This window comes from Sinohyriopsis cumingii, chromosome 4, assembly GCF_028554795.1.
Source record: "Sinohyriopsis cumingii isolate HCF-2022 chromosome 4, ASM2855479v2, whole genome shotgun sequence".
Taxonomy (NCBI): Eukaryota; Metazoa; Mollusca; class Bivalvia; order Unionida; family Unionidae; genus Sinohyriopsis; species Sinohyriopsis cumingii.
The window spans coordinates 75,499,682-75,523,999 of NC_142964.1; the positions used below are offsets into that span (position 1 = coordinate 75,499,682).

The 24,318-nt window shown below is 34.5% G+C and overlaps 1 protein-coding gene across 1 annotated transcript in view; it reads left to right on the top strand.

The window, feature by feature from the left end:
- Positions 1-24,318, top strand: part of LOC149801476 (coiled-coil domain-containing protein 112-like) — a 48,354-nt gene that overhangs the window by 6,051 nt on the left and 17,985 nt on the right. The window contains exons 3-9 of the mRNA XM_089955625.1: positions 3,270-3,391; positions 8,049-8,138; positions 14,179-14,254; positions 14,817-15,000; positions 15,928-16,014; positions 20,280-20,429; positions 22,076-22,204. Coding sequence (XP_089811751.1) covers positions 3,270-3,391; positions 8,049-8,138; positions 14,179-14,254; positions 14,817-15,000; positions 15,928-16,014; positions 20,280-20,429; positions 22,076-22,204 — 838 coding nt within the window. The remainder of the gene's footprint in view (positions 1-3,269; positions 3,392-8,048; positions 8,139-14,178; positions 14,255-14,816; positions 15,001-15,927; positions 16,015-20,279; positions 20,430-22,075; positions 22,205-24,318) is intronic.

Here is a 24,318-nt window from a genome sequence, read left to right on the forward strand (position 1 = left end):
CAGTTGAAAGATGGGTGAAACACATTGAGTAGCCATAATAGGAAGATAATGAATAAATAAAATTGTAACTCAATATACATAGTATTAGGAACAATGATTGATTGATTGATTGATTTGGGAATAACCAGCAACAGACAAAAATGTATATCTTCCCTTTTGCTCTGCTTAGATTATGATGATTCTCAGTGATCTCAATGCAACAATCTTAGTTAATCATAGATTCAAACACTCAGATTAGTAAAAATCAAACAGCAGAGGTATAATTATGTTTAAGTATTCAACATTTTTCAGATTTTGCAATAATTTCCATGTTGATATTTATATTTCTGCAACAAATCTTGATGTTAAACTGACATTTGCTTTTAAAGAAGACAACTCCAGATATAACTAAGTATTTTTTTTTCTCAGTCCATGACACTTTGTAGTAGGTAGGGTTTGTGGTAGTATATCAGGATGGTTTTCTCTTAGGCTTAGGATAGAATAAAGATTAATGTTTATTGATAAAAAAAATCGTTTAGTTTTTGTGTGTGTGATTTGGATTTTTAACATAACTTTAACAATTGTTAAGTTATATTGTTATGATGTCTGAAGTGTGGCAGTTTATATTGATGTCTAGCACTTGGGCAATATGCCACAGACATGTAGCATGATGTCCCACCCAGACACATTATGCTGACATCAGGCCAGCTAGTCCTAACACTGACCTCTTATTGCTGAGTGCCTAGCGAGGCAGCTGTAGGTACCATTTTTATAAGTCTTTGATATGATTCAGCCCGGGTTCAAACCCATGACCTCCTGCATCTGAAGTGAACACTCAAACCACTAGGCCATTGGAGCAGTGGTTTAGTTTTTAATTATTTAAAGACAATATGACCTCAAATTGGAACAGAACTTGACAAAAGTTGGGTCTGTTTATGAACACTAAAGGTTTAAGTGCAAGGTTTGAGTATCTGTATTTTGCAGTTATCTTGAAGATTTACTTTTTGTGTCATATTTTGCTTGTATTTGAAGAAAAGGTGGAGAATAACGCTTGTACCCCCATCCCCATTTCATTTCAATCTTAAATTATTGTTCTTAACATTAAAATGTGAGTTTCCATTGATAAGATGAAACAAGCATGTGTAGTTTTTGGTATTTGAATAACTATAAAACAGAAACATTATTTAAGAATTGAACGTTTTTCTTTTGTTATGGACCAATATGAGGCAGTTAATATTTTAAGTTGAAATTTCTTTTTACTTGTAACATTTTATTATGGATATACAGTAAAACCTGTCATGAGCGACCTCTGCTATGAGCGGCCACCTGTCATTTCCGACCACAATCGTAATGCACGGATCGATTTTACTATATAAACGCTCTGTTATGAACGACCACCTGCTGAACGCGACCAGCGACCGCGATTTCTTGGCAAAATATGCATTTTGACACTGCTATGAACGACCGCATCGCCAAAAAATCAAAACAGATTGACACCACTGACCTTAACTTAATCCTTTGTAAACACTAGAGCTCGGGATAAATGTAGTATGCAAAGTGCACATTAAATAACACTATAGTTGAACAACCATATATCGGGATAAACACCTCTAACCATCATTTAATCCTTAGTAACAAAGACTGCATAAATAGCAAAGATTGCTCTAATAAAGTATTTAAAAATAATTTGTCTTACCAGTTTTGTGAAATTTACAACTCCAGCGTACGGTGTCATTTGTAAACTGCAGTAAACCAGACTAAAGTACATGTCACTAACCGCCATTGTAGTGCCGAAGTCATGTGAATAGCCAGTAAGAGTAACATCAAAGGGAGTAATGATGGATATACGCAGTCAATTTAGAGGTTTGTATTTTTTCTTTATCTGTATGAAAACTCACAAAACGCCGGTAGTCCTTATGTCCAAGTGAGAAATCGTTTGAAAGGGCTTCAGTGTTGGTTTGAGTACGTCGTTTGCTTTCCAGTTAATCCATAATGCCTGGACGGTGAATGAGCTCATTGTCTTTAATACTAGTAAGTGAGAATCATTTCCGGATTTTTTTAAAATTATTTTTTATTTCTTTTGTTAGTGTTTCACCAAACCACAATCTGTTTACGTGGGTGCAGATGGTCGGAACATTTGTTTATCGAGCTATAACTCTGTTGATTTAAACTTCGTCTCAGAATAAATGTACAGTATTGTTTCCTGACGAGTTAATTATGTATTTTGGTTTCATTCATTGGTACATAATATATATTTATTCCACAATTCCCCAAAACCTGATCAAAACCGATAGTCTTTATAACGTCAACACTAATAACAACGGCAGAATCTCCGCTGAAAAAAAGAAAAATTTTAACACTGGAAGAAAGGATTAATGTCATTGAAAGAAATGAAAAAGACGAGACCACTCGCAAAATAGCAGTCAGCTTAAGCGTCGGTAAAACGCAAGTTCAAAATGTAATCAAAGACAAGAAGTCCATTAGAAACGAATGGCAGAAAGGTGCACAAGCAAAGAGGAAATATGCCACGGCACGACGGACAGTTTACGGAGATCTGAACGAGCGAGTATGGGAGTGGTTTTGTGTCGCAAGGAGTAAAAACATACCAGTAAGTGGGAAGTTGATTCATGAAAGGGCAATAACTGAGATACATGTTCAGACCAAATAGCTGAGTAAAACATGTCAACAAAGAAGTATAATGGATTTCTTTAAAAAAAAAACAAGTGAATAAGTGTATAAAATAAGATATATTCATCATATCTGTTAATTTTTTGTATATATTAATGTGATGTTGAAACATAAATTTTATTCTCGTTTGATAGATGTATATCTTTATTATATAAAGATATTTTGAGAGGAATGCATGCATTATTTAACAAGATTCATGAATAAAGGATATGATACATGTACAGTGAGTATGGGTATTATTTATTTTTCAACAATGCTAACTATTGACCCTGAAAACCAGTCCATTTTCACACACCTCTTATGAGAAACCACCTGTCTTGAGAGACCGCTTTTGGTTGGCAGAAGGGGCGGTCTCTCATAACAGGTTTTACTGTATAATCACCAATTTCAAACTTTTATGCCTGAACAAATAAACAAAAGAGATTGAAATTTTTGAGTGTTAGAGTGTGTATATATGTATATGCGTGTGTGTGTGTGTGTGTATATATATATATATATATATATATATATATATATATATATAAATAAAGGTGTCATCTCAAATATATTAAACAACTAAAGCAAGACTAACTTTGAAATATCATGTTCTTTGCAATGAATAGAATCCAGTCATTTGAGAGAGAAAAAAGTACCCACATCTACAGCAAGAGAAGTGACTTTAGGAAAGATTTTAGTCAGTTAGAAGAAATGGAATCCAAATTGAACACAGATAGAAGCACAGAGCGTAAGTAATTGTTTACTTTAACATCTACGTAACAAGCCAATAAATGAAAAATGCATTTATGGAAGGTGGGATTTCAAGTACCATCATTACTGGTGTATAAGTCAGGTACAACTTGAAGCTGCATAGACTCAGGTCTGCTGTCACATCATGTGCCAGCAGTTTGGGTTTATACAATGTGTTAGGGGTAATCAGTAGAGTAAACAACATATACCCTGATCTGATGTCTCTTTATTTGATGGCAGATCAGGGTCTTTGTTGTTTAGCAGATGGACCTGACTTGCATGCAAGTTCTACAATATTCCAGTAGTAACAATAAGGCCAAAAGAATATGTGTATTTCCAGCTGGCTGACCATCCCTGTTCTCATTACCAACCTTTGCACTTGTTTCCCCAATGTTAAAAATAAAAAAATTAAAAACATACATGCTATATATATATATATATATATATATATATATATATATATAGTGTGACCCCGCTATATCGCGCTCTGTTATAACATGAATTCGGATATAACGTGGTCGTGGCGTGGCTCCTGAAATTTCATATACATGTATTTTTCTTGTGCACAAAAAAATTCTTAAAAAATACAAAAAAATGTAAAGAGTTGCTTATCATTTTGGGGAAGAGATCGTGTATGAATAATACAAGACGATCATGGCCTGGCTTCTGAAATTTTATATGTATTTTTCTCGTACACGAAAAAGTATTTTCTTTTCTTCTTAAAAGTAAGAAGAAAAAACGCATAAAAAGTTTATTCTGTGATCACGTAGGTCTTCACCAATGTCGCAAACATGGATTGTTTTTCCTTATTGGTTGCAAAACATATCACATGGCTTTTTTTATTTGTTGGCGACATTGTTGGCTGTTTAAACTTTTATATACAACCATTGGTTTGGAGTGCAGAAATTCAGAGGCCCCATGAAAGGAAGCCACAAACTGTATATAAAATGCACTGAAATTTATCTATTGTTACATAAACAAATTCTTTGTCCATACTGACAAACCATCTAAACAGTGCATTGTTATCATAATCCGCTTATCCTGACATCTAGCATGAGTTCTGTATGTTGTGAAATATCCGCTTTTTTGTTGTTGACATTTCTGGTAATGGAGATCAACTGGATGAGGTATTGTCTTGTAATCTATCTTTCATCAGATATTCGACCACTCGCTAGTAATTAATATATTTACAAAGACTGACATTTGTATGTGGATGGTAAGTAAAATTCCTCTTCGTTTCACTCAAAATTAAATCCTTCAGAACGCTCATGTTTTCTGTAATAATCCCTGTCATCAGAACACCTGCGTCTCCATCGTCCGTTGACCCTTTGTTAATTTTCATATGCATGGAAGGCAGCATCACGCTACTACCACAAATGTTAAAAATAAAATAAAATAACATCTTATTTATTGGTTTCTTCAGTAGGCATGGAGGGACAGTAACTAGAATAGTCTAAACGATGGCCAATTCCTTTTTAAAAATGTACCCAGATAAAATAGTTTGCTGAAATTTCAAAGGAAACAGATTACCTTTGAAGCACCAACTGTTATGAAAACGTACTCAGCAAATGGAAAAAATACCAGTCTCAATCATGCAATAGTTTTTTGATGTTGCTGCCACAATAAGAAATGGGCATTCGTTTGGTTCTCCAAATCTGTCCTTTAGCGGTGACTTCAATAGCGCATGCACCCTTCATCAAAGAAAGCTGACTACAATCTTTCAATAACAGCAAAGAACTTTTCTTCAAAGGAAGTCAGTACCAAACTTAAATAAAAGTGATGGAATCTGATGGATTTTTGCATTTTCCAATGTGACTGGAACACGTTAACTGTGCTGTGAAAGTTTCCTTTTTGTAAGGGAAAAAGTTTAATGGCGGCTTAAAACACAAACTAACTTTTACCGACTTGGAACGTACTTTAAAGTAAATGTGCTTCATCATTCATTACATGATTGTGCTACGTTTTTCCAATGAATTCAGACCAGTATGAATATTTTAAAGCTGTGTGTGCATATTTGCGATAGAATCACTTGTATTGTGGATTCAATGTATATGATGAGGTTCGCAGATGAGTACACTGTGTTGATACTCTATTCATGCTATACATTAGACATTTATATATAAACAGGATTCACGTATGTGTACCAATTAATGGTTCTCTAAATAAAGTAAACTATTATGTCTTCTCTGTTTTCGCTACAGGTGTATTTCTCATTTAATATGCATCAATTCAAGATGGTAACTGTGCCGATGAAGCACATATTTTACCGTCCGCATTTATTACCCACCCACCCCCACCCAACAATTTTTGTGTGTGTGTGTGTGGGGGTACATTTTCTTAAGCTAACTGACTTGGTTGTATATGACACTGTTCGGTATATAATGCGGTTGGGTTTTATGGCTCCCAACTACCTTGTTATAACTGGGTCACACTGTGTGTGTGTGTGTATATATATATATATATATATATATATATATATATATATATATATATATATATATATACATACATACATACATACATACATACATATATATATATATATATATATATATATATATATATATATTTATTATTTTTTAAACAATGACCTTCCTAGCCTAGCCTAATTTTAAAATCATTGCAACAGGAAATATAATTTTTTTTTAATTGTTGGCTCATGAGCATATATATATATATATATATATATATATATATATATATATATATATATATATATATATATATATATTTACATGTTCAAGAAGAACAAAGTTTATTCTTCTGATGACCGTTGCTTTTGTAAAATTAAGTGTAATTAAGTGACTCATTTAACTGTTTGTATATCTGCTAACTTCTGTTTCAGCTTTATATTTTCTGCTGTTTTTCCTGTTGTTAATTAAACATTCTTTTCAGTTGTATAACATGCTGTTATTATATGTTTGATAAGTGTAAGAAATCTAACCAATACAAATGGATTCTAAGGGTTCTCAATAGATGTGTACCCTCGGGTATTTTTTGGCTTTGAATTTTAATTTGACTAATTTCTGATGCATGGTAATCCAACCTGTGCATTTTTATGACATATATTGATTTGGGCCAGAAAGTCAAACTTAATTAACTTGATTCGCCTTTGATATAATTTCCTACTTAAACGAGTGATGTACACAACAAAATAGACAGTATGAACCAGTGATCTACATTTACTATAAACCACTATTTACACTGTATCATCCAATAATATCACATATATGCAAATCAGTATAAAGTTGGCTTAGTTGGGCATAATAGAATTAAGGCTAGATTGTTCTAAGATTACTTTTTATGTTTATGATATTAAATTGGAGGAAAAGGGAATGTTTAACTTTTAATTAGATGTTGCTGTTTGTATGATTTTCCATTGGTAGGACAGAAATGCAGTTTTTAAGGCCAACTATATAGTACACACTGTTTTATAGTTGAAATTATCTTATCATTTTGGAAAAATAAAAGATTATTTATTATTATTATTATTATTATTATTATTGCTATTTTAAGACAAAAAACATCGGTATATGTGTGTGTTCTTGCCACACTTTATAAAACCCATAGAAATCAGTCTACTGGGGAGAGGAAATGTTATACTTGTGGAATTAGATAATGGAGGCTAACATGTTTAAACAATAAGTTAACTGATTATCTCGCTGTTGTAATCTGGCAAGTTGAAAGCCAAATAGAATGTTTTGTGAGTTGTTATAAGAAAAAAGAGGGCATCAGATGTGTTTCATAATGGCTTTCAAGTCTTTTAACAAAAATATGCTGACCTTTGGCAGACATGAGATACAATGGAGACACTGAACAATAAATGATTTTGGCAGTTTTGAATGTTTATTTGTTACTTGCTTTGTTCAAGATATTTTAGAGGAATATTTAAGGGTGATATATATATATATATATATATATATATATATATATATATATATATATATATATATATATATATATATATATATAAACTTTCTCTCAGTGCTAAAAAAAATGCTGGCTAAGAAATATTAAATTCAGGGAATAGTTCTTCTATAGTTCAGAAATTATTTCCACAGGATGAACATAGTTTGGAGGAATACTGGAGAGCACTCAGCAGCCTTGAAAAAAAAAGTCTTTCATGGGGAAATCATCTCAGAGTCTGTTATGTGTGAAACCTAATTTCAGCATCAGCCATGGTCACCAGTTATTGATCTTGTGAGATAAACTATAATTGCTTGTGGATTTTATTCAGCCTGTTAACAAGCAAATATTTGCCATACACTACGAGATATACACCACCTCCATTTTCGCTCATTCCTCGTGCCCTGGTTCCTACTAATGAGTCGCATTGGCTCAGAGAAGTGTATTTTTTTTTCATCTCTCAGTCTCAGAATTACCTGCCAGTGATGATCATTCCAACCCTCAGACTCCAAAGAAAAAGAAAATAACAGTTATGAGGAGAAGAAGAATATATCTAAAATTGTAAGAAATCTTATGTATCCATTTAATTTAATGTGGAAAATTACACATGACCAATGTACAGTGAAACCAACATTTATTGCTTGAAACAAACATACATTTAGTTAACAATCTTCAGACCATACAGTCTTAATCTTGGATTTAATAGCATAAACAAATTTACATGACTTTGTTAACATTGTATTTTACAGAGATAAGACTGCAACAGCAACTGGAAAAGATAGGCCATATGGTGAAAAGATTTCACAAGGAACTGAGAGACATCCAACCTACTCCAGAGTGTAAGAGATTTAAAGTACCTATGTGTAGAATATTTCTTAATTTAGAAAAATGTGGAAATAATCCCAGCTATATCAGGTCTTTGCTTTTCAGATTCTTCCATTTTTGATGGAATCTGTAGAAAAATAAGAGCCTTCTGGCTGCAAAAAAAGGAATATGCATGCAGGTTCAGGACTGGAAAAATCCTACAATCATGGTCTTCTTGACTCCCAGAGTCAGACTAATAAAATTATACCAAAAAATATTTCTCCTTTACTTTCTGTGTAACATTCTGGACAAATAGAACAGCAGAACTTTGAACTTGTATTTAGCTGCCGGATAATGAATTTTTCCTCCCTAGAGATCTTTTTAAGAGCATAGTGTTATACTTACTAGGCACTGAGACAAAAAGGAAAAAAGGAAAACACATTTTTTAATAAATTACACCTGATCACTTTAATATTCTGAGAATAAACTCCACTACCTCTTGAATATAGTACTTCTGTAAATATGACAAAATTGTCTTTTCTGTTTATATACCATGTAGACAATCGGGAACTCTACCCATTACCTCCACTTACCATCACTAGGTGGCTGCTTATCAGCTGGATGTTTACCAGTTTTAAACTGACCAAACACGTCAACTAGGATGCTGCATTTTTGGGGAGGTGTAGGAGGGCTAATAGTGATGTAATCGAGTAAGTATTCCCAGAGAACATCCCCATTCATATTAAGATTAGGATACAAGGAAACACGAGGAGTCACCCAGATAGGGAAGAATCACTGGTTTCCCATTGTGAATGATAACCCTCTTTCATAACATGAGAGCAGCACAACCAGTGGTCATGTAACCCATGACAACCATACACAGCCTAGAAGCATATAATGAATTCTTCTTATCTGCATCAGAAGATAAAAATATCCCCATTACTTTTTTCTCCAAGTGCTTCAAAGAATGCTTGAGAGCACAGAGAGAGTCTTGCATCACCACCACTTTTGGCTTATCAATCAATAAAGGAGAGTGTTTAACTATTTGATTATCAGCCGATGGCAACATATTCTTAGCTACAAAGCCTGGTTGTATCATTATGACCACTGAACCATCTGATCTGAGATAGTTCAGGTCCACTGAAAAGGCATATAATGCATGCTGAAGCCAATGTCACTGGAAGCATGTCTTGTATGATAGCAGCTAAAATGAAGTTCTTGCTGAGGTTCAAACTGATTTGATTGAGTGATGTCAAATCCAACATGAGATTCCATTTTGAAATTGAGAGATTTTGGCCTTTTAAAGTCACAATTGGCTGACAGGTTTGATAGATTTTTATCATGATGTCTGAAAGTGTCAGGTATATTTGAATGGTAGCCTACAATAATAATTGGAGTCAACTCTTTCTCCTTAAAAAAAATACAGAAAAAAAGTCAACCAAATGTGGGATTGAGACACTAAAAGGGGAAACGCTGTTGACTTTGTATGTCACTGAGAACCTGCCACATTCTCCCATAAGTCTTCAAAGTGGAGGGTCTTCTTGCTCGTGAGATTCTCTCTACAATTGAATGTTGAAATTCCTTTTTTCACAAGGCACTCCCAACAAAAGCCATGTAGGAAGGAGAAGCCTGTTCAAGCAGGAATGAAGCAACTGAGACTTTGGCCAGTTGAGCATGTTTAGCCTCAGTGGAATTTTCTCATGAACATTTATCACTATATCAAACAGATCATTCACCCAGGACTTGTTCAACCTTAGAGGAGCTATCAGAGTCACTTTTGACCCATCAGTTTCTGTATTATTTTCATATTTTCAGCTGCAGCCTGAAGGTGGGGGAATAGGTTATAAACCCATCTCAACTGACTCTCTGTGCATCCATGGCCCAGGTTTCCACCTGATCCTCAGTACATCCTTGGCCCATGCTTCCAGGTCTAGGAACAGAGAGACAAAAATTGCCATATCGTGGTTCTAACACGTTGCAGAAAGGTCCATCATTGGACATTTTCAAAGTACACAAATCAGATGAAAGACACATAAATTAATGTACCACTTGGTGTGAAGGGTCTGGCCTCTACTTGACACAAGTCAGCGAGGACAGTTGCTAGGAATGAATCTGATCTGGTTATCTTCAGGTGAGAACACGAGCACCGAAACTTCCAAATCAGATTGTGTATATCGGATGATTTCTTAACCCTGTTTGAGGAGGTAAGTCACCAACCCCAAGTTGTCCAAAACATAGTTAGGCCGAGTTGTCTGACATTATAAAGACTGATGTCACTTACAATTAATCCTTCCAGAAATGAAAAGCATCAGTCCCCAGCCACATGAACTTGCGTCTGTATATACCATAACTTCTATTTGGAGCTTTCCCAGAGGGATTCCAGCTGTGGGCAAATGTTTGTTATGCCACTGATGCTGAAATACGATAATACTGTTTAAATTTTGATCAGAACTCAACTGATTGAGTTAACTGGAATGGGGCACCATTGGGCCAGTAGGGACATCTGCAAAGGCTGCATGAAATGATGGCCATGCAAGAAGAATAAAATCTGCTGTCACGTTGAGCAACTGAGGAGTTTGACAAGTTTGATAATCTGCAATATGAGTATGCGAGGGAAATGGATAAGATTGAGATCAGTCAGAAATGTCATGCCTATGTGGACAAAATGTTTGTATTTTTTGAGACCTGACTCTTCTTAGTCTCAGGGACCTAAAAATTGACAGAAGATCATTCCAGCCCTTCACGATAATTGAAATTAGCCCATGTTTTGGAGGATGTTTCAAGATATGCTACTGTCACAGTGGACAAATGCTGACCGTAACTGACTGATGTTGAGACCAGGTTGAAGTGCACAAAATTGGTATATTTTTCAATGGTAGGCAAACTGAAGGAGTTGGGTGAATAGGGACCTGAAACAATGCATTAGTTATGTCTAAACTGACTGCAAATTCATCCCTTTGTATCATGAGCCTGATTCACAATGCGCCATTTCAGACTTTGGCACGGCAGTGTATTGATTAAGCTGACTCTCTGTCTGGCCTGAGTTTTCCATTCGCTTTGAGCACTGGTAATAAGACCCCAGAATATTTCTTTTGTCACTTCCTGCTTGTCAAATAATGACTAGATCTCATTCTATAATATTTCAGCTTTCTTCTATTCTGATGTCTTGTCCATCATGAAAGGGGAAGATGGTCTGTATAAATGAAAACTAAACACCCCTTTGAAACAACTCGAATTGCCCATTAGTTTTGCTAGCATAATGCAGTTCCGGTACTGATGAAAATGAAGTAGTCTGGTACCAACCATTAGGCTGTCTTTTGGCAGGTGGATTAGTGAGTTGACAGTCATTCTTGGGACACTTTGGGAAGTAGAAACCTTGTTTCATATCACCATTATTGAATCACCTCCTGAAATTCAACAGAGGTTGAAACTGTTGATTTTGGAGAGTATTCAATCTGTAATGCCTTTGCTGATGTTCATCTTTCTGGTCAGGGTGAGATTGATTCAGCCTGAATGGTGCAGGTGGCAAGGCAAAGTTGCAGATGCATTGTGCTGTCTATCTGTGGACCTTGTTTCTACTTCTAGATAATAACAGAAACCAGAAGGGTGCAGTGCATAGAGGCAAGGAATGATCTTGACAATCCTGGCCTTTGACTCTCATGCATGATTCCTGCCTGACATTTTAGCAAGCCCAAAAATGCTAGATCAGTCATGGAATGATGTTACCATAATGTTATATATGAGCTTAAAGGTGGCATAGAAGACATTCTTACTCGCATTGTAAAACAGCAGTGATGTCATATTCACATCTATGCTGTTTTTATCTAATGTTAGAATCTCTTTGGTAAATGTTCTCAGAATGTGTTCCATACCAGCATGATGAAAACATTGCTGGTAGCCAGCTTTCAGGAAGGAAGTCTTAAAATCATCCAGAAAATGGATCTTATCTGGCAGACAATATGATTCTTTATCTTCACTGATTGTGGCAATAGATGGAAATAGGAATATTTTATGTCATTTCAATCCTACTGAATCCTGAAGTTGGCATCACACAGCGTATTCCTCAGCAGCCTCAGTAAAGTTGAACTCAGTCCATTCCATTGTGAATCTGAGTATACTTAGTCACTGAAATCATCCCTGCACTTGAATTAGACAAAACATCATTTCAATAAAGAATTTTCCTGACAATGGATGAGTCATTGCCAATGTCTCTAAATGTCTTATGGTATCTTTCTAACAGATAAGTCATGAATAAGTCAGTTGTCAGTTGAATCAGCAGTTGGGCAGATGCCTTAGTTTGTCTTGCCAGTATGGATGGCAGAGAGTGTGTTGGACAGTTAACTCATTTGCTGGCTGGACAGTATTTCTGGTTGTCAGTTTGACAGTCAGCTCTGGAACCACAAAATTGCAGAATGTGTGGTGAAACACATGAATCAGCCAAAGTGATCCCTGCATTGTTCCACATACCATGGAAGTGCAAGCCAATATGTGGCATGGCTCCCTGTAGCAATGGACCTTTGGTCACCAGTCAGCTTACATGGTCAGTATGTTGCTCTGCAAATGCTTATATGGAATGTGCAGCAAAACAGACAGACTGCCGAAGCAGATCAGTAGATCTCTATATAACTTAGCATACTAAGAAATGGTTGACCAGTAAGCTGCATGGTTAACTCTTGTGACAGACCTTAGTATTCAGTCAGCAGAATCAATCACACATATGGCTTGACTGGCTGTTTGGCAGCCGGATCTATTGTATATGGTATGGCTGGCTGGCAGGACATATATAAAAAATCTGACAAATACCTCATGTGCCTGAGTTGATAGGCCCAAATGTCATGCTGCTGAAATAAGTGAATACATTCTCTCTTTAACTCCAGGCCACTATTGGAGGTTACATTGCTTTCTATCACCCAGGACTACCCATCTCTTGAAGCCTGTTTACAAAACAATGGATGAAATCTCTTTTGAATACTTCATATATACAGTACATTTATGAGTCATTGAACAGTTTTTTGCAAGTTGGACATGTTTATGTAAGTCCTTATAGACTTCAGCACATAGCATTATTGTTTAATCTGAAATGAGAAGAATGATGCAAACATAAATCAGAAAAAAACAATAGTGCTAGTACCATGCAACCTCCCACATCCGAGGCGGATGCTCTAAGTACTTAGGCCACCAGAGTAGTCGAAAATATTGGAACATAATCCACATGTGTTCAAATTAACAATATGCACGCTTATTACTTAAACATGTGAAAATACACAGCATTTGTGCCAATAAACTACAGACAATGAGCACCAATGATGCCATCTTGCAGCACAAGATCAGAATAAATAAAGTCCGCAACTGTGAAAGAAAATTTCACATAAAAACATAAAAATAATGATAAAAAGTAGGGATTGCAGTATATGGGAAATATATTAATACACAATACTATGCTGACTTTCAGGATGGATGGGTTGAAATCACGCAGATATTCAAGGATTTGGGGAGGGTTACAGTACCTATCAAAAGCTTAAAACTGGTAAATATCTGACAGATGAGCCACCGATTCGTGGTAAGGGGAGGTAATGGGTAAGAGTTTATTCAATTCATCTCTGTGGTTTATAGATGGAAAAGACACCATTTGAGTCTTTTCAGGAGGGCTTGATTCAGAAAGTAGCAGAATTTAATTTGCTTTTGCAAATGTGATTGGGGAATTTTTCACTGGAGAAATGAAAAGTTGCATCTCATTAAGGATCTGCTGACATATATTTAAAGAGCAAGGAGATGTGTCAAATGCTTACTTATAGATGAACTTTTTTCTTCATACATGCAAAATGCAAGCAAAATGTTACACTTTGGTATTAATAGCATGTGTTGTTTTGCAATAACTGTTAATGAAATAGTGTTTCTGTTGCTTCACTTTCATGAGAAAATGTCGCATTTTTTACATAAACCTTATTAATTAAAGAGTGCCATTTAATTTATGATTTAAGACTTAATGAGTGCTAATAGATTTGGGATTTTTGAAGAGAGGTTTCATTTCATACTTAAGAAGTCAGATTTATTCATTTGCTCTTATGTTTTCAGTCCTAGAGAAATTGAAGATGATAATGGAAGATATTGAAGGAACCATCAATTTATTCAAGGAACAGCAGAGGAAGAAGTATGACCTATGTTATGTTCTAGAATTGTGTTAAAAAATGTTAGTTGATTATCAAGTTGATTGTTTTAAGCTATGCTATGTTTGAGTTAATATAATCTTTGCTCTGTTGCACTTTAGGCACAATTAACATTTTGATTTCATGGTCAGGTAAATTAAGTTTGAAACAAGCCACAGTGTCTGAAAATTTCCCTCTTTTTGTCTCATTATGTATACATGCTTGAGAGTTCAAGGCTTACAGTTGATTCAACTTGTTATTGATATACACAGTTCAATATGAGTCAGTTCTTTATCTCTTTTTCCATATTTTTGTCTAAAATCTTGAAATTATTATGGAATGAATTTGTATGAATTTTGTACATTTTTATAATTTATGTCAGTATATTTTTCTCCATTTTACTACTCAGCATTTGACATTATTTGACCATGCTGATATTCAGCATTAATAATGTTCCTGTGACTTTTGTTTTGTGCTTTTTGTTTGTGCTAATTTTTTTAATTTTTTAAAATTAATTTGATGACCTTGTTGAAATTGAAAAGTTCTCATAAAATAAATATGACCTAGTTATGAGGAGCTGATGAGAGAAGAAAGAACTACATTTCAAGAGATCCAGGCCCTCGAGAAGAAGTTCGACACATGGAGTCAGATGTCAGGAAGCTCATTACCAAAAAAGACCCCAAAGAACCAGACCCTAGCTAGTGCTAGAGACATTACCAAGGATCTGCCACCTGAAGTTGCATCATTTGAGGCAGGTGGTCATTGTAAACAAATTTTATACTGATTCTGCAGTTCCTGTACTTGTATTAAGCACTTTTATTGACTTGGGATTTAATAGCTCAATGGTCAAGGCTTTGGTCTTGTGACCTGAAAAGTGTAAATTCAGTCCACACCATTAGATTAGTATGGATCAGCTGTTGTTCATAGGCAAGGCCTTGGCACCATGAAACCAAACAAATATCAAACCAATCCAAACCAAAATTTGATGCAGGACAGAAGAAGCCAGACTTTTCCATCATAATACTTTATTTAGCAAATGTTACTCCAGCCTGAGAAGTTTTGCTGAAAATTTACAAATGCAGCCTCTCAACCTTATTAGCAAACAAAATATTAAATTAAATTTAACAAAAGCTTTCTTTTTCTCTTTCCTTTTTTATATTTCAGTGGTGTGCACTGGGATTTCCTAAAATCCATGAATGTCCATACATTTTATACTAAGAATGAGAGAAATTAGAATTACATTGAATTGACTATTTTTTATTGGCTTCCAATATCATGGATTTTGTGCTTTTTAAAGACCAAAAGATCCATCAAACATTGAGTTTTTTATTTGCAAAAGCTAATTTTTGGCAAATGCACAGATTTAATACCTTTGAAAATAAATAAATTCACAGTATCCTGCATCTCTTGGAAGGTAATACCATATTGAAGCAATTCACCAGCACAAGTCTCACTTCACATATGTAGACTAAATGTTTGAATTCATGAGAAAACAGACTAGATTTACAGTGTGCATTTTGACCTATGAAAACACCTGTGCTTTCTTTCAATATTAAGAAAAAATATAGAAATATTTATTGTTTATGAATGTTTAATTTTCGTAAATACAAAATCAAGATGATGCATACAGTTTTAGAGAATCATTTTAGTCTAATAGTAAGATGGTTCCATTTCACAGAAATTCATGGAGCAGAATGGTGGAATAAGGGGTGGATGGGATGAGTATGATCACCAGACATTTCTCAAGTTCAGACTTAGATACCAGGTAAATTGAATTGTTTTACTTTCTAGCATAATAGAGCAAATGTTATTTCATTCACTGTTGTTGCACAAGTCATTGGGTTAATTTCTCATTCGTTCCAATTGCCTGTTTGGAAGCTACACTGACTTCAGCAGGAAGTTGCCTCAGTAAAGAACATTTTTTCAACTTAGTTCACCCATTTGCTAGACCTTCTGCCCCTGGCTAACAACATGTCTGACAGCTGAAATCATTCGGTCCCCAGTCAGTTGATGCAGACTCACATTGCACCTCATCAACAAATGAGACATTATATGCTCCAAAACTCTGCCATGTCTGAGGGAGTGATCATTGGGCAAGTATCATAATTTTATTCATAGTAGACTCGATGGCAGTTTATGACAATTTATCGACTGATAAATTAGGAAATAATAAATTATGTAGTTTTATATTTTTTATGTTAAACAGATTTATATTACTTTTGATGTATGTTCAGCAGATGTTCTTACTACAAATATACCCTCTCAGTGCAGGTAAAATAACAGTTAAGTGATAAACCTTGGAAATTAAAGGAACTTTGGTATATAAATCTTTTTCCAGTTGTTTCATTTTGTTTATCATGAGTAATTAGTATCTTAAATATGAAGAAATTTGATTGCCACATAAGCTTGTATTAATCTACTCTTTGAAAGTACACCTATCCCTTGATAACTCACACACAATGGCGTCCACAAACATAGACCGCACTGTAAGCGAGGGCGCAAGTTATCGAGGGACCTCCAAAACTTGAAAAAGTCCGCTTATACATTAAGAAAACCATGGAGGGTAGGGAACTGGGCTGTTTAATGACTGAATCCTCCTTTTACAATCACGTTGATAATAATTGTTTATAACATGCTTTTTTTTAATGAAGTTGTTCATTATTCTGTATAAATAACATTTATTTTCAATATTTTCAACATGTCAAAGATCATTCCAGCTGGTTTCAACATCCATCACATGTACACAAAAACGTGTATTACGTCACTGCTTTTTGTTTTGTTGATTAATCTGGTTCCCAGAGTGGAATTAAATAGTATACTAGCAGGTCAGGAGTCAAAGTAGCCACAAACTAGACTATCTGTTGATATACCGCCAAAAACTCGCAACGTTTGTTTCATGAGACAATCGCCTATGTCAAAACTCAAGTTTTTATTGTTCAGTTAGTACAATATTGATGTTGTGATTTCATTGAAAGTAAGAGTGAAACTTCTTATCATCCTTGAGGATATCTTTAAGTGCCAGTTCGGAAATTCTCTGAAAATTGCTTTGCCCACAATGGTCTGTATCTGTGAAACCAAGCTCTTTATTTTACGAAGTATTTAGTTTGCTTCATTGTCTTGCTATCTTTGATCACAGTTATGAAAGAGTTGGTTAATTTAAGGTAATTTATGTTACATACACAATAAAACTTATAACGGTGTTCGATTGATCAACTGAAGTTAGTTCACCTGACATACGACTGGGGCTGCTAGATTTTAATTATGTAGGATTTGTGTGCCTTTTAACTTATTTTTATATTCAACCTCCTTATATTGATTCAAAAGAAATAATTAACGTGATAATACAAAGGAGGCCAGCTTTTAATTCAGTGCAACAATACAACAAATACTTCCACACATCAGTTATCAAAACACGATCGGCACTTCATTAGGTTCTCAGAGAAACGCTTTCGGACATAGATGTTACGGAAGATTGACACATTTTACATTTAAATACACATTACATTTATGATGATTATGCTTAAGTGAAACGAAAATATAGAATTAAAACACAAATTTCACTTAATAAAAATTATTTAATTGGCATTTAAATATTAATGTACTGCCTACACTAGGTGTAAGTGACATTTTCATTGATCAAAATTTCCTTGAATATTTTTAATTATGGTGTGCTAAAAATGTTGCTTGGGAAAGAAAATGTAACCAATTATATGACTTCTTATTAAAAGTTGATAATTTCAAAATGTTAATTAAATTTTTCAGGTCATATCTACCATTTTCGACCATAAAACAAGCCATATATCAACATTCCAGTTACCAATTTTGATCGCAATTTTTTTTCAAGTTCAAGAAATGGGGATCAGTTTTTTTGTGGGTATTTTCTGGTTTTGAAAAAATGGGATCCATGACTGACCCTGTGTTATAAGCAGGTTCGCGAGTTATTAGGGTGCAATGTACCTTTGAAATTACACAAATCGATATCAAAACTTCATATCTGCCTTGTCTACATAAAGTGTTCTTCAGTATATTCATAAAGATTATTATATATGTAAATGCTACAAAGAATTTTTTAAAAATTGTCCAAGTGGAAAGGAGTTGTGCATAACTTTCTTTACATTAATTTTGCATTGCGGTTTTTAAAAACATTTTTTTTATCTCGATCATGGTGATCTTCTGGCTGAGAAATGTATGTAGCTTTGAAACGGGCTGTTTTGGCATGACAAGGCAGCCTCACAATAGGTCTATATTTACAGTATATGGAAATAACAATGCCATCGTTAATTTATATGCCCAGACATTAAAAAGAAAAACATTTATTCTTCTACTTTTCTGGGTTGTTTATGTGGTAATGAAAATTGTCTACTTTCCTCAGTATCTTGTCTGGAAAATTTATTGTTGGGATTTTGTATTCATGCACCAGGTAAGTTTCATGCTGGTCAGAAGTAAACTTGGTTGCATTCTTGTATCCTTGCTTTATTTTAACATACCTGAAAACTGCGGTTGCGGTTATGATGTTTGTCAGCCTATTCATGTAGACTATGTGTACTGCCATCTGTGATAAATATGCAATGTACTCAGTTATCCCCAGTGACCATTCCTAATGATATAATTGCTTTAATTCCTGTAAACTCAAGAAAAGTTCATGAAGTCATGTTGTTTAATCTGTTTGAATGGACATAATCAATAGTATCAAGCCCAACAAGTCTCAGTCATCAATATGAATTGGTGTCTTGACCATGACCAGGAATATTATATGAAACTGCTGATTGAAGTGAGTTCTGATATCAAGATTGATTTATAACATACAGATTGTCTTTGAATATAGAATGTATCACTGAGATGATATGAGTTTATTCATATTATCTCATTTATGAAAATTTTCAAAAGAATAGCTCTTTTTTTTCTTTCAAAAATGCTTGAAATAATATCAACACTGCAAATCTAGATATGAAAAGGATTCCCCCAAATATGCAAATGAGCCAAACCACTTAGACTGATTCAGGAATTTTTTCACAGAATACAGTTATTGTAATGCTACAGTAGGTCTGCAGATCAAACTATGTCCATAATGAGGATATCAAATGAAAATATCTCATTCAGTAAAACGGGGATGGCAAGAAATTGATAAACATGAGTCAGAGGCATTGATTGCTTTGTTCAGAAAACTGTACAGTCATGAGTTTTTGAGAGTGTCAACTATTTCTAGTGTGACCCATTGGCAGCACTGTCAGTTCATGCAATAATGATATCAACGTCATGGTCTGATCACCATATATTCAGTCACCTTAGTTTGAGTTCCAGCTTGAATTATTTATTTTTCTTGACGGGCAGACATTTTATGTTCTATTAAAAATTTTGGACAATGTAAGGTCTGTACAGATGCGAGAGGTTGTGGGTTTGAACCCCTGCTGAGTCATACCAAAGATTTACAAAAATGGTACTAACATCTGCCTCACTAGGCACTCAGCATTAAGAGGTTAGTATTAGGACTGGTCGGCCTGGTTTTAGGATAATTTGACTGGGTGGGACATAATGCTACAATTCTGCGGCATGATGTCCCAGTGCTAGACATCACTATAAACTGACACACTGCAGACATTGTTTCAATATGAATGAAATTTTTTAAAGTTATGTTAAAAATCCAAAACACACACACACACACGCACACACTCACACACACAGAGTCTGTGTATGTACATTAATGTGGTTAGTTTATTCAAAAAATTAAACTTCATACCGGTCGCATTAACTGTATAAGCCAGTGTTCTTTGGGTACTTGATTTTCCAGTTGCAGGTTTTGAGGGCACTCAAACTATTCATCTGAAATCCACTTTTCTAGTTAAAATGATACATTACTAAAACAGAGAAAGTTATGAAGAATTAATGTCACCTTCTCAGAACAAACCATAATAGAAATAATTTGATACAGAATTGCAGTGTTGATCAAAAACGTTTTTTTTTCTGATATCTGCATGCATTCATCAGTGCAAGCAAATGTTCATTAAACATGTCTCATAATCTGTTCACCAGGGTAAGGCAGTATTTATCAAACACTTGTTGCCAGCCATTCCAACACGAACAGAGGAGGAGATTCAGCAACATGAGGAATGGTACCAGGAGTACCTTTTTCTTAATGACACCAAGAAAGATGCCATCAAGAAATGGCGGGAAAAGAGAGAGGTAATTTATTAAAGAAGAGTTTCTATAGGAAATAATGTCACCTTAGAATATCTTGATTGTGTTTGTTATATTTCAAGAACTTAGACACAAATTTTTGCCATTGTTTTGATGTAGTTTCAATGTTCTTGTTAATGGCTACTCTTCTGTTTGGAAATCAATTTTTGTCTGATCAGGCATCTGGAGGTAGAACAGAAGAAGTCATATTTCACATAAATCAAATTTACATTTACCAAAGTGAAGAGTTACTTAATAGATTGGATCGATTTAGGCACAGTTGTAAATTAAAAGATGTTTTTTTGCTCACAAATGATTTGGAATGAAAGTTTTTAAACCTACAGACACTATTGAAAACTTGTGTTCCGAAATATATGATATATATACCAACCACACATGTTTTTAAACATATAATGGGAAAAGTTGCACATTTTATACCTGATTGTACTATGTATCTAGTTTTCAGAAATTGTGTTAAATATAATTTCAGTTTAATGCAAAAACAATAAATATTGGTACATGTCAGTATCATCATTTTCCTACTAAACATGTGTGACACCTGATAGCCAGGGTAATGAAGCAACATTGCACATAATTACAGTATATCCACCCATGTCTCTGTCTGCCATTATTGGTAATCTGAAAATAGAAATAATGAAAATATTAATGAGATATTTAGGGAGCATTATGAGTTAAAATATAATGCTTTGTATAGATGATGTGATGACAATGGGAAGATATAATGGAAATGCACAGTACTGAGTAGTTTCTTTCTGGGGCATATGTACCATTTTCCAACAAAAAGAAAACAGTTAACAGTGCAAGACAAAATTATGCATCTTTTGCTGCCCATGAAGCAAATAAACATCATTATGAATGGTATTTAAAGATGTTCAATGTACAGCTACAGAAAAAGTTTTGTTATACTTGTGACAAAAATCAGGGTACCAGTCATTACACAAAGCTTGCATAATGCACAGAATTGTGGATGTAATTTGGACTTAGTTGAATTACGTGGCTTAGTTCTACTATCAGTTGAAATAGTAGCAAGAAAAATCAAATTACAGATATGCAATAGGATTGGCAAGTCTGGTAAAGAAAGCAAATAAGTTGACCAACTAAAAGGCTACACAAAACATTTCAAAACATACCATACATATTTGCTTTTAAGTCGAGTCAAACTGCAAACAACAAAGATCCTAATTTGCCATAGCACGATGGGTTTGTGCTGTTTGCAGTTGAACTCAGTTTATAAGTGAGTACATGCAGTAAGCAGCAACTAATGAACTACATCTCAGCTTCACGGACCTAATGTAATGGGAAATTCTATCAGCAGCTTTTCTGAGTATATTAAGAAAAATATTTTTATCTCTGAAACCACTTAAAATTTTAAATCCTTCTAATTCTATTGTATGCAATTACAAAACATTTGGTGACGGATTAATATTTCTGGTTCATTTCTATGTATCTTTTGATAAACATTTTCTTTAGGATATTGTAACAGAGTTCATTGCAATTAATGACTCTCCTTTCACAGTGTGATTTCATTGACCTTAATATATGTAATTTGAAAGAAAAAAAAATACTGTGTTGGTTCACAAACAATGAGTCGTCAAAACACTATGACATGGAAATCTTATTATTAAACCCAGGCGGAGAAGGAAGACATACTTGCTAATGCAACGGAAGAACCAGGGGATCAAGATACCACACCACAAAAGCTTCAAGAGATTATTGAAGAGGAAAGAAGAGAGAGAAAATCTAAACTCAATTCTTGGAGGGTAAGCACTGTAAATCACAATTTTTTTTATTATCTAGCATGTTAAAATTTGCACAAAATCTCACATCTTCAGAGTGTTCAAGAAATAGGAGAGCCCAATCCTTTTAGGCTTGTCCAAATCTTACATGTTACCCCCCTTCTTAAAGTTACATGTCCAAGGAGCTGTTGATTTGTTTGAGACAGAACATGGCAATTCTTCAGGGCAAATATGTTTATTTGGGAAATGTTCATCCATAACAAGATAATTCCTTTTAGGTGTATTGCCAGTGATCATTGCTAAAAATAAGTGGAACATGCTGAATTTTTACTAAATACATCAAAATATTATTATAGGCAGTAAATTGTATGTCAGCCATTCTGCTAACATGAATTACATTGTGTGTGGGACATGCTGTCAACTTGAATTACCTTGTATGTGGGACATGCTGTCAGTCTGGATTACAATATGTGTGGCACCTGCTGTCAACTTGGATTAAGTAAGAATAACGGGATGGCCTTTAACTTTTAGTTTTCAAGGAACAAATGGGGAAGCAATGAAATACACCTCTCCCTTGATAACTCACGTACAACAGAGTCCACAAACATAGACCGCACTATAAGAGAGGGCGCAAGTTACTGATGGACCTCCTAAAATTGAAAAAAATATGTTAGGTTTAGAGAAAACCCAGGGGTGGCAGGTGTGCTAAGGAACTGGGCTGTTTAATGACTAAATCCTCTTTCAAATGAAGTTGTTCATTATTCTGTATTAATAACATTTATTTTCAAAACATCCAACATGTGAAAGTCGTTCCAACTGGTTTCAACAACTATCATGTGTACACGAAAACGTCTGTGTATTACATCACTGCTTTTTGTTTTGTTGATTAGTCTGGTTCCCGGAATTGTATTTAATAGTATACTGCCAAGTAGTAGGGAACTAGATTAACTGTTGATACACCACCAAACAAGATTCATTTTTTTACATAAAAAGTAGAGACATTTATTTTGCGAGACATTCGTCTACATCGAAACTCGATTTGCATATTGTTCAATTAGTGCAGTATTGATGTCATGATTTCATTGGAAGTAATATTGAAACTCCTTATCATCCACTCTGAACCAAGCTCTTTATTTTACGAATTATTTGTTTCATTTAGTTGCCTTGCTATCTTCAACCTTCAAAAATCCCACTCGCAAGCTCACAATTTGCTAGTGGAAAAATGTCATTTGCAAGCTCAGAATATAACAAATAGGCTATCATATGGCTTTTTTTTTTTTAAATTGTGATTTTCTATCTACTTTTTAAAAAAAAAACAATTTATTGACTGGCAATCAATTGGACTAGAGTTTTCAGTTTAGATGCAAGTCAGGATTGCTGAGAACATAGAATTAGAATAACAATAATAATGTACTTATACATTTTGAATGCATGCCATGCATGGATGAAAGGCATGTATAGAAGCATATTTGGCGCATACATACCCACCTCTAGGCGTATTATCAACTGTGCATCTGTACGGAAGTAACTCGGCAATATTCAGATCAGTTTGGATTCAGAAGAGTTGATTGCGTCAGCAGCAAGCACCCTGTCCCACTCAGACATAATATGGGTATCACATGCTGTGTGTTAGTTTCTGCATGCTTTGTTTTAAGTTCATTCTTTTCAATTTTGTGTTCACAGTGTCTTTTATTCGTCCCCCACTTTGCTGGGTAACCTGTGTTTGGATTATTAATTAGTATTTACAGTGATATTTACTATAGCTATTTTAAAAAATTTTGAAATAGTTAAAAGTTTTTAGAAGCCACAGCTTGTGTTGCTGTCTCAGCTGCATCATGTGAGTGATGGTTCTGTTTTGTAAACAGAATTAAAACAAAACAATGATTGGCTTATGACACTTCCACCCTGCGTGATCTGTTACAGCTGGTTGTTAACAGACCACCAGCCGAGATTTATAATCCAGTCAAGCCATCGACAAATGGTACTTAATGGCTCCAGGCAAATGTCACGTGGGTTGACAAAAGTGCAAGCTTGCAATGGCAGATTTATAGGTTAGGTAAAATGTTTTTATAAAATACTACAATTATTATGTTAAAAAAAGAAGTCATACAACCAAAGTATTGATTATTATTATTAAA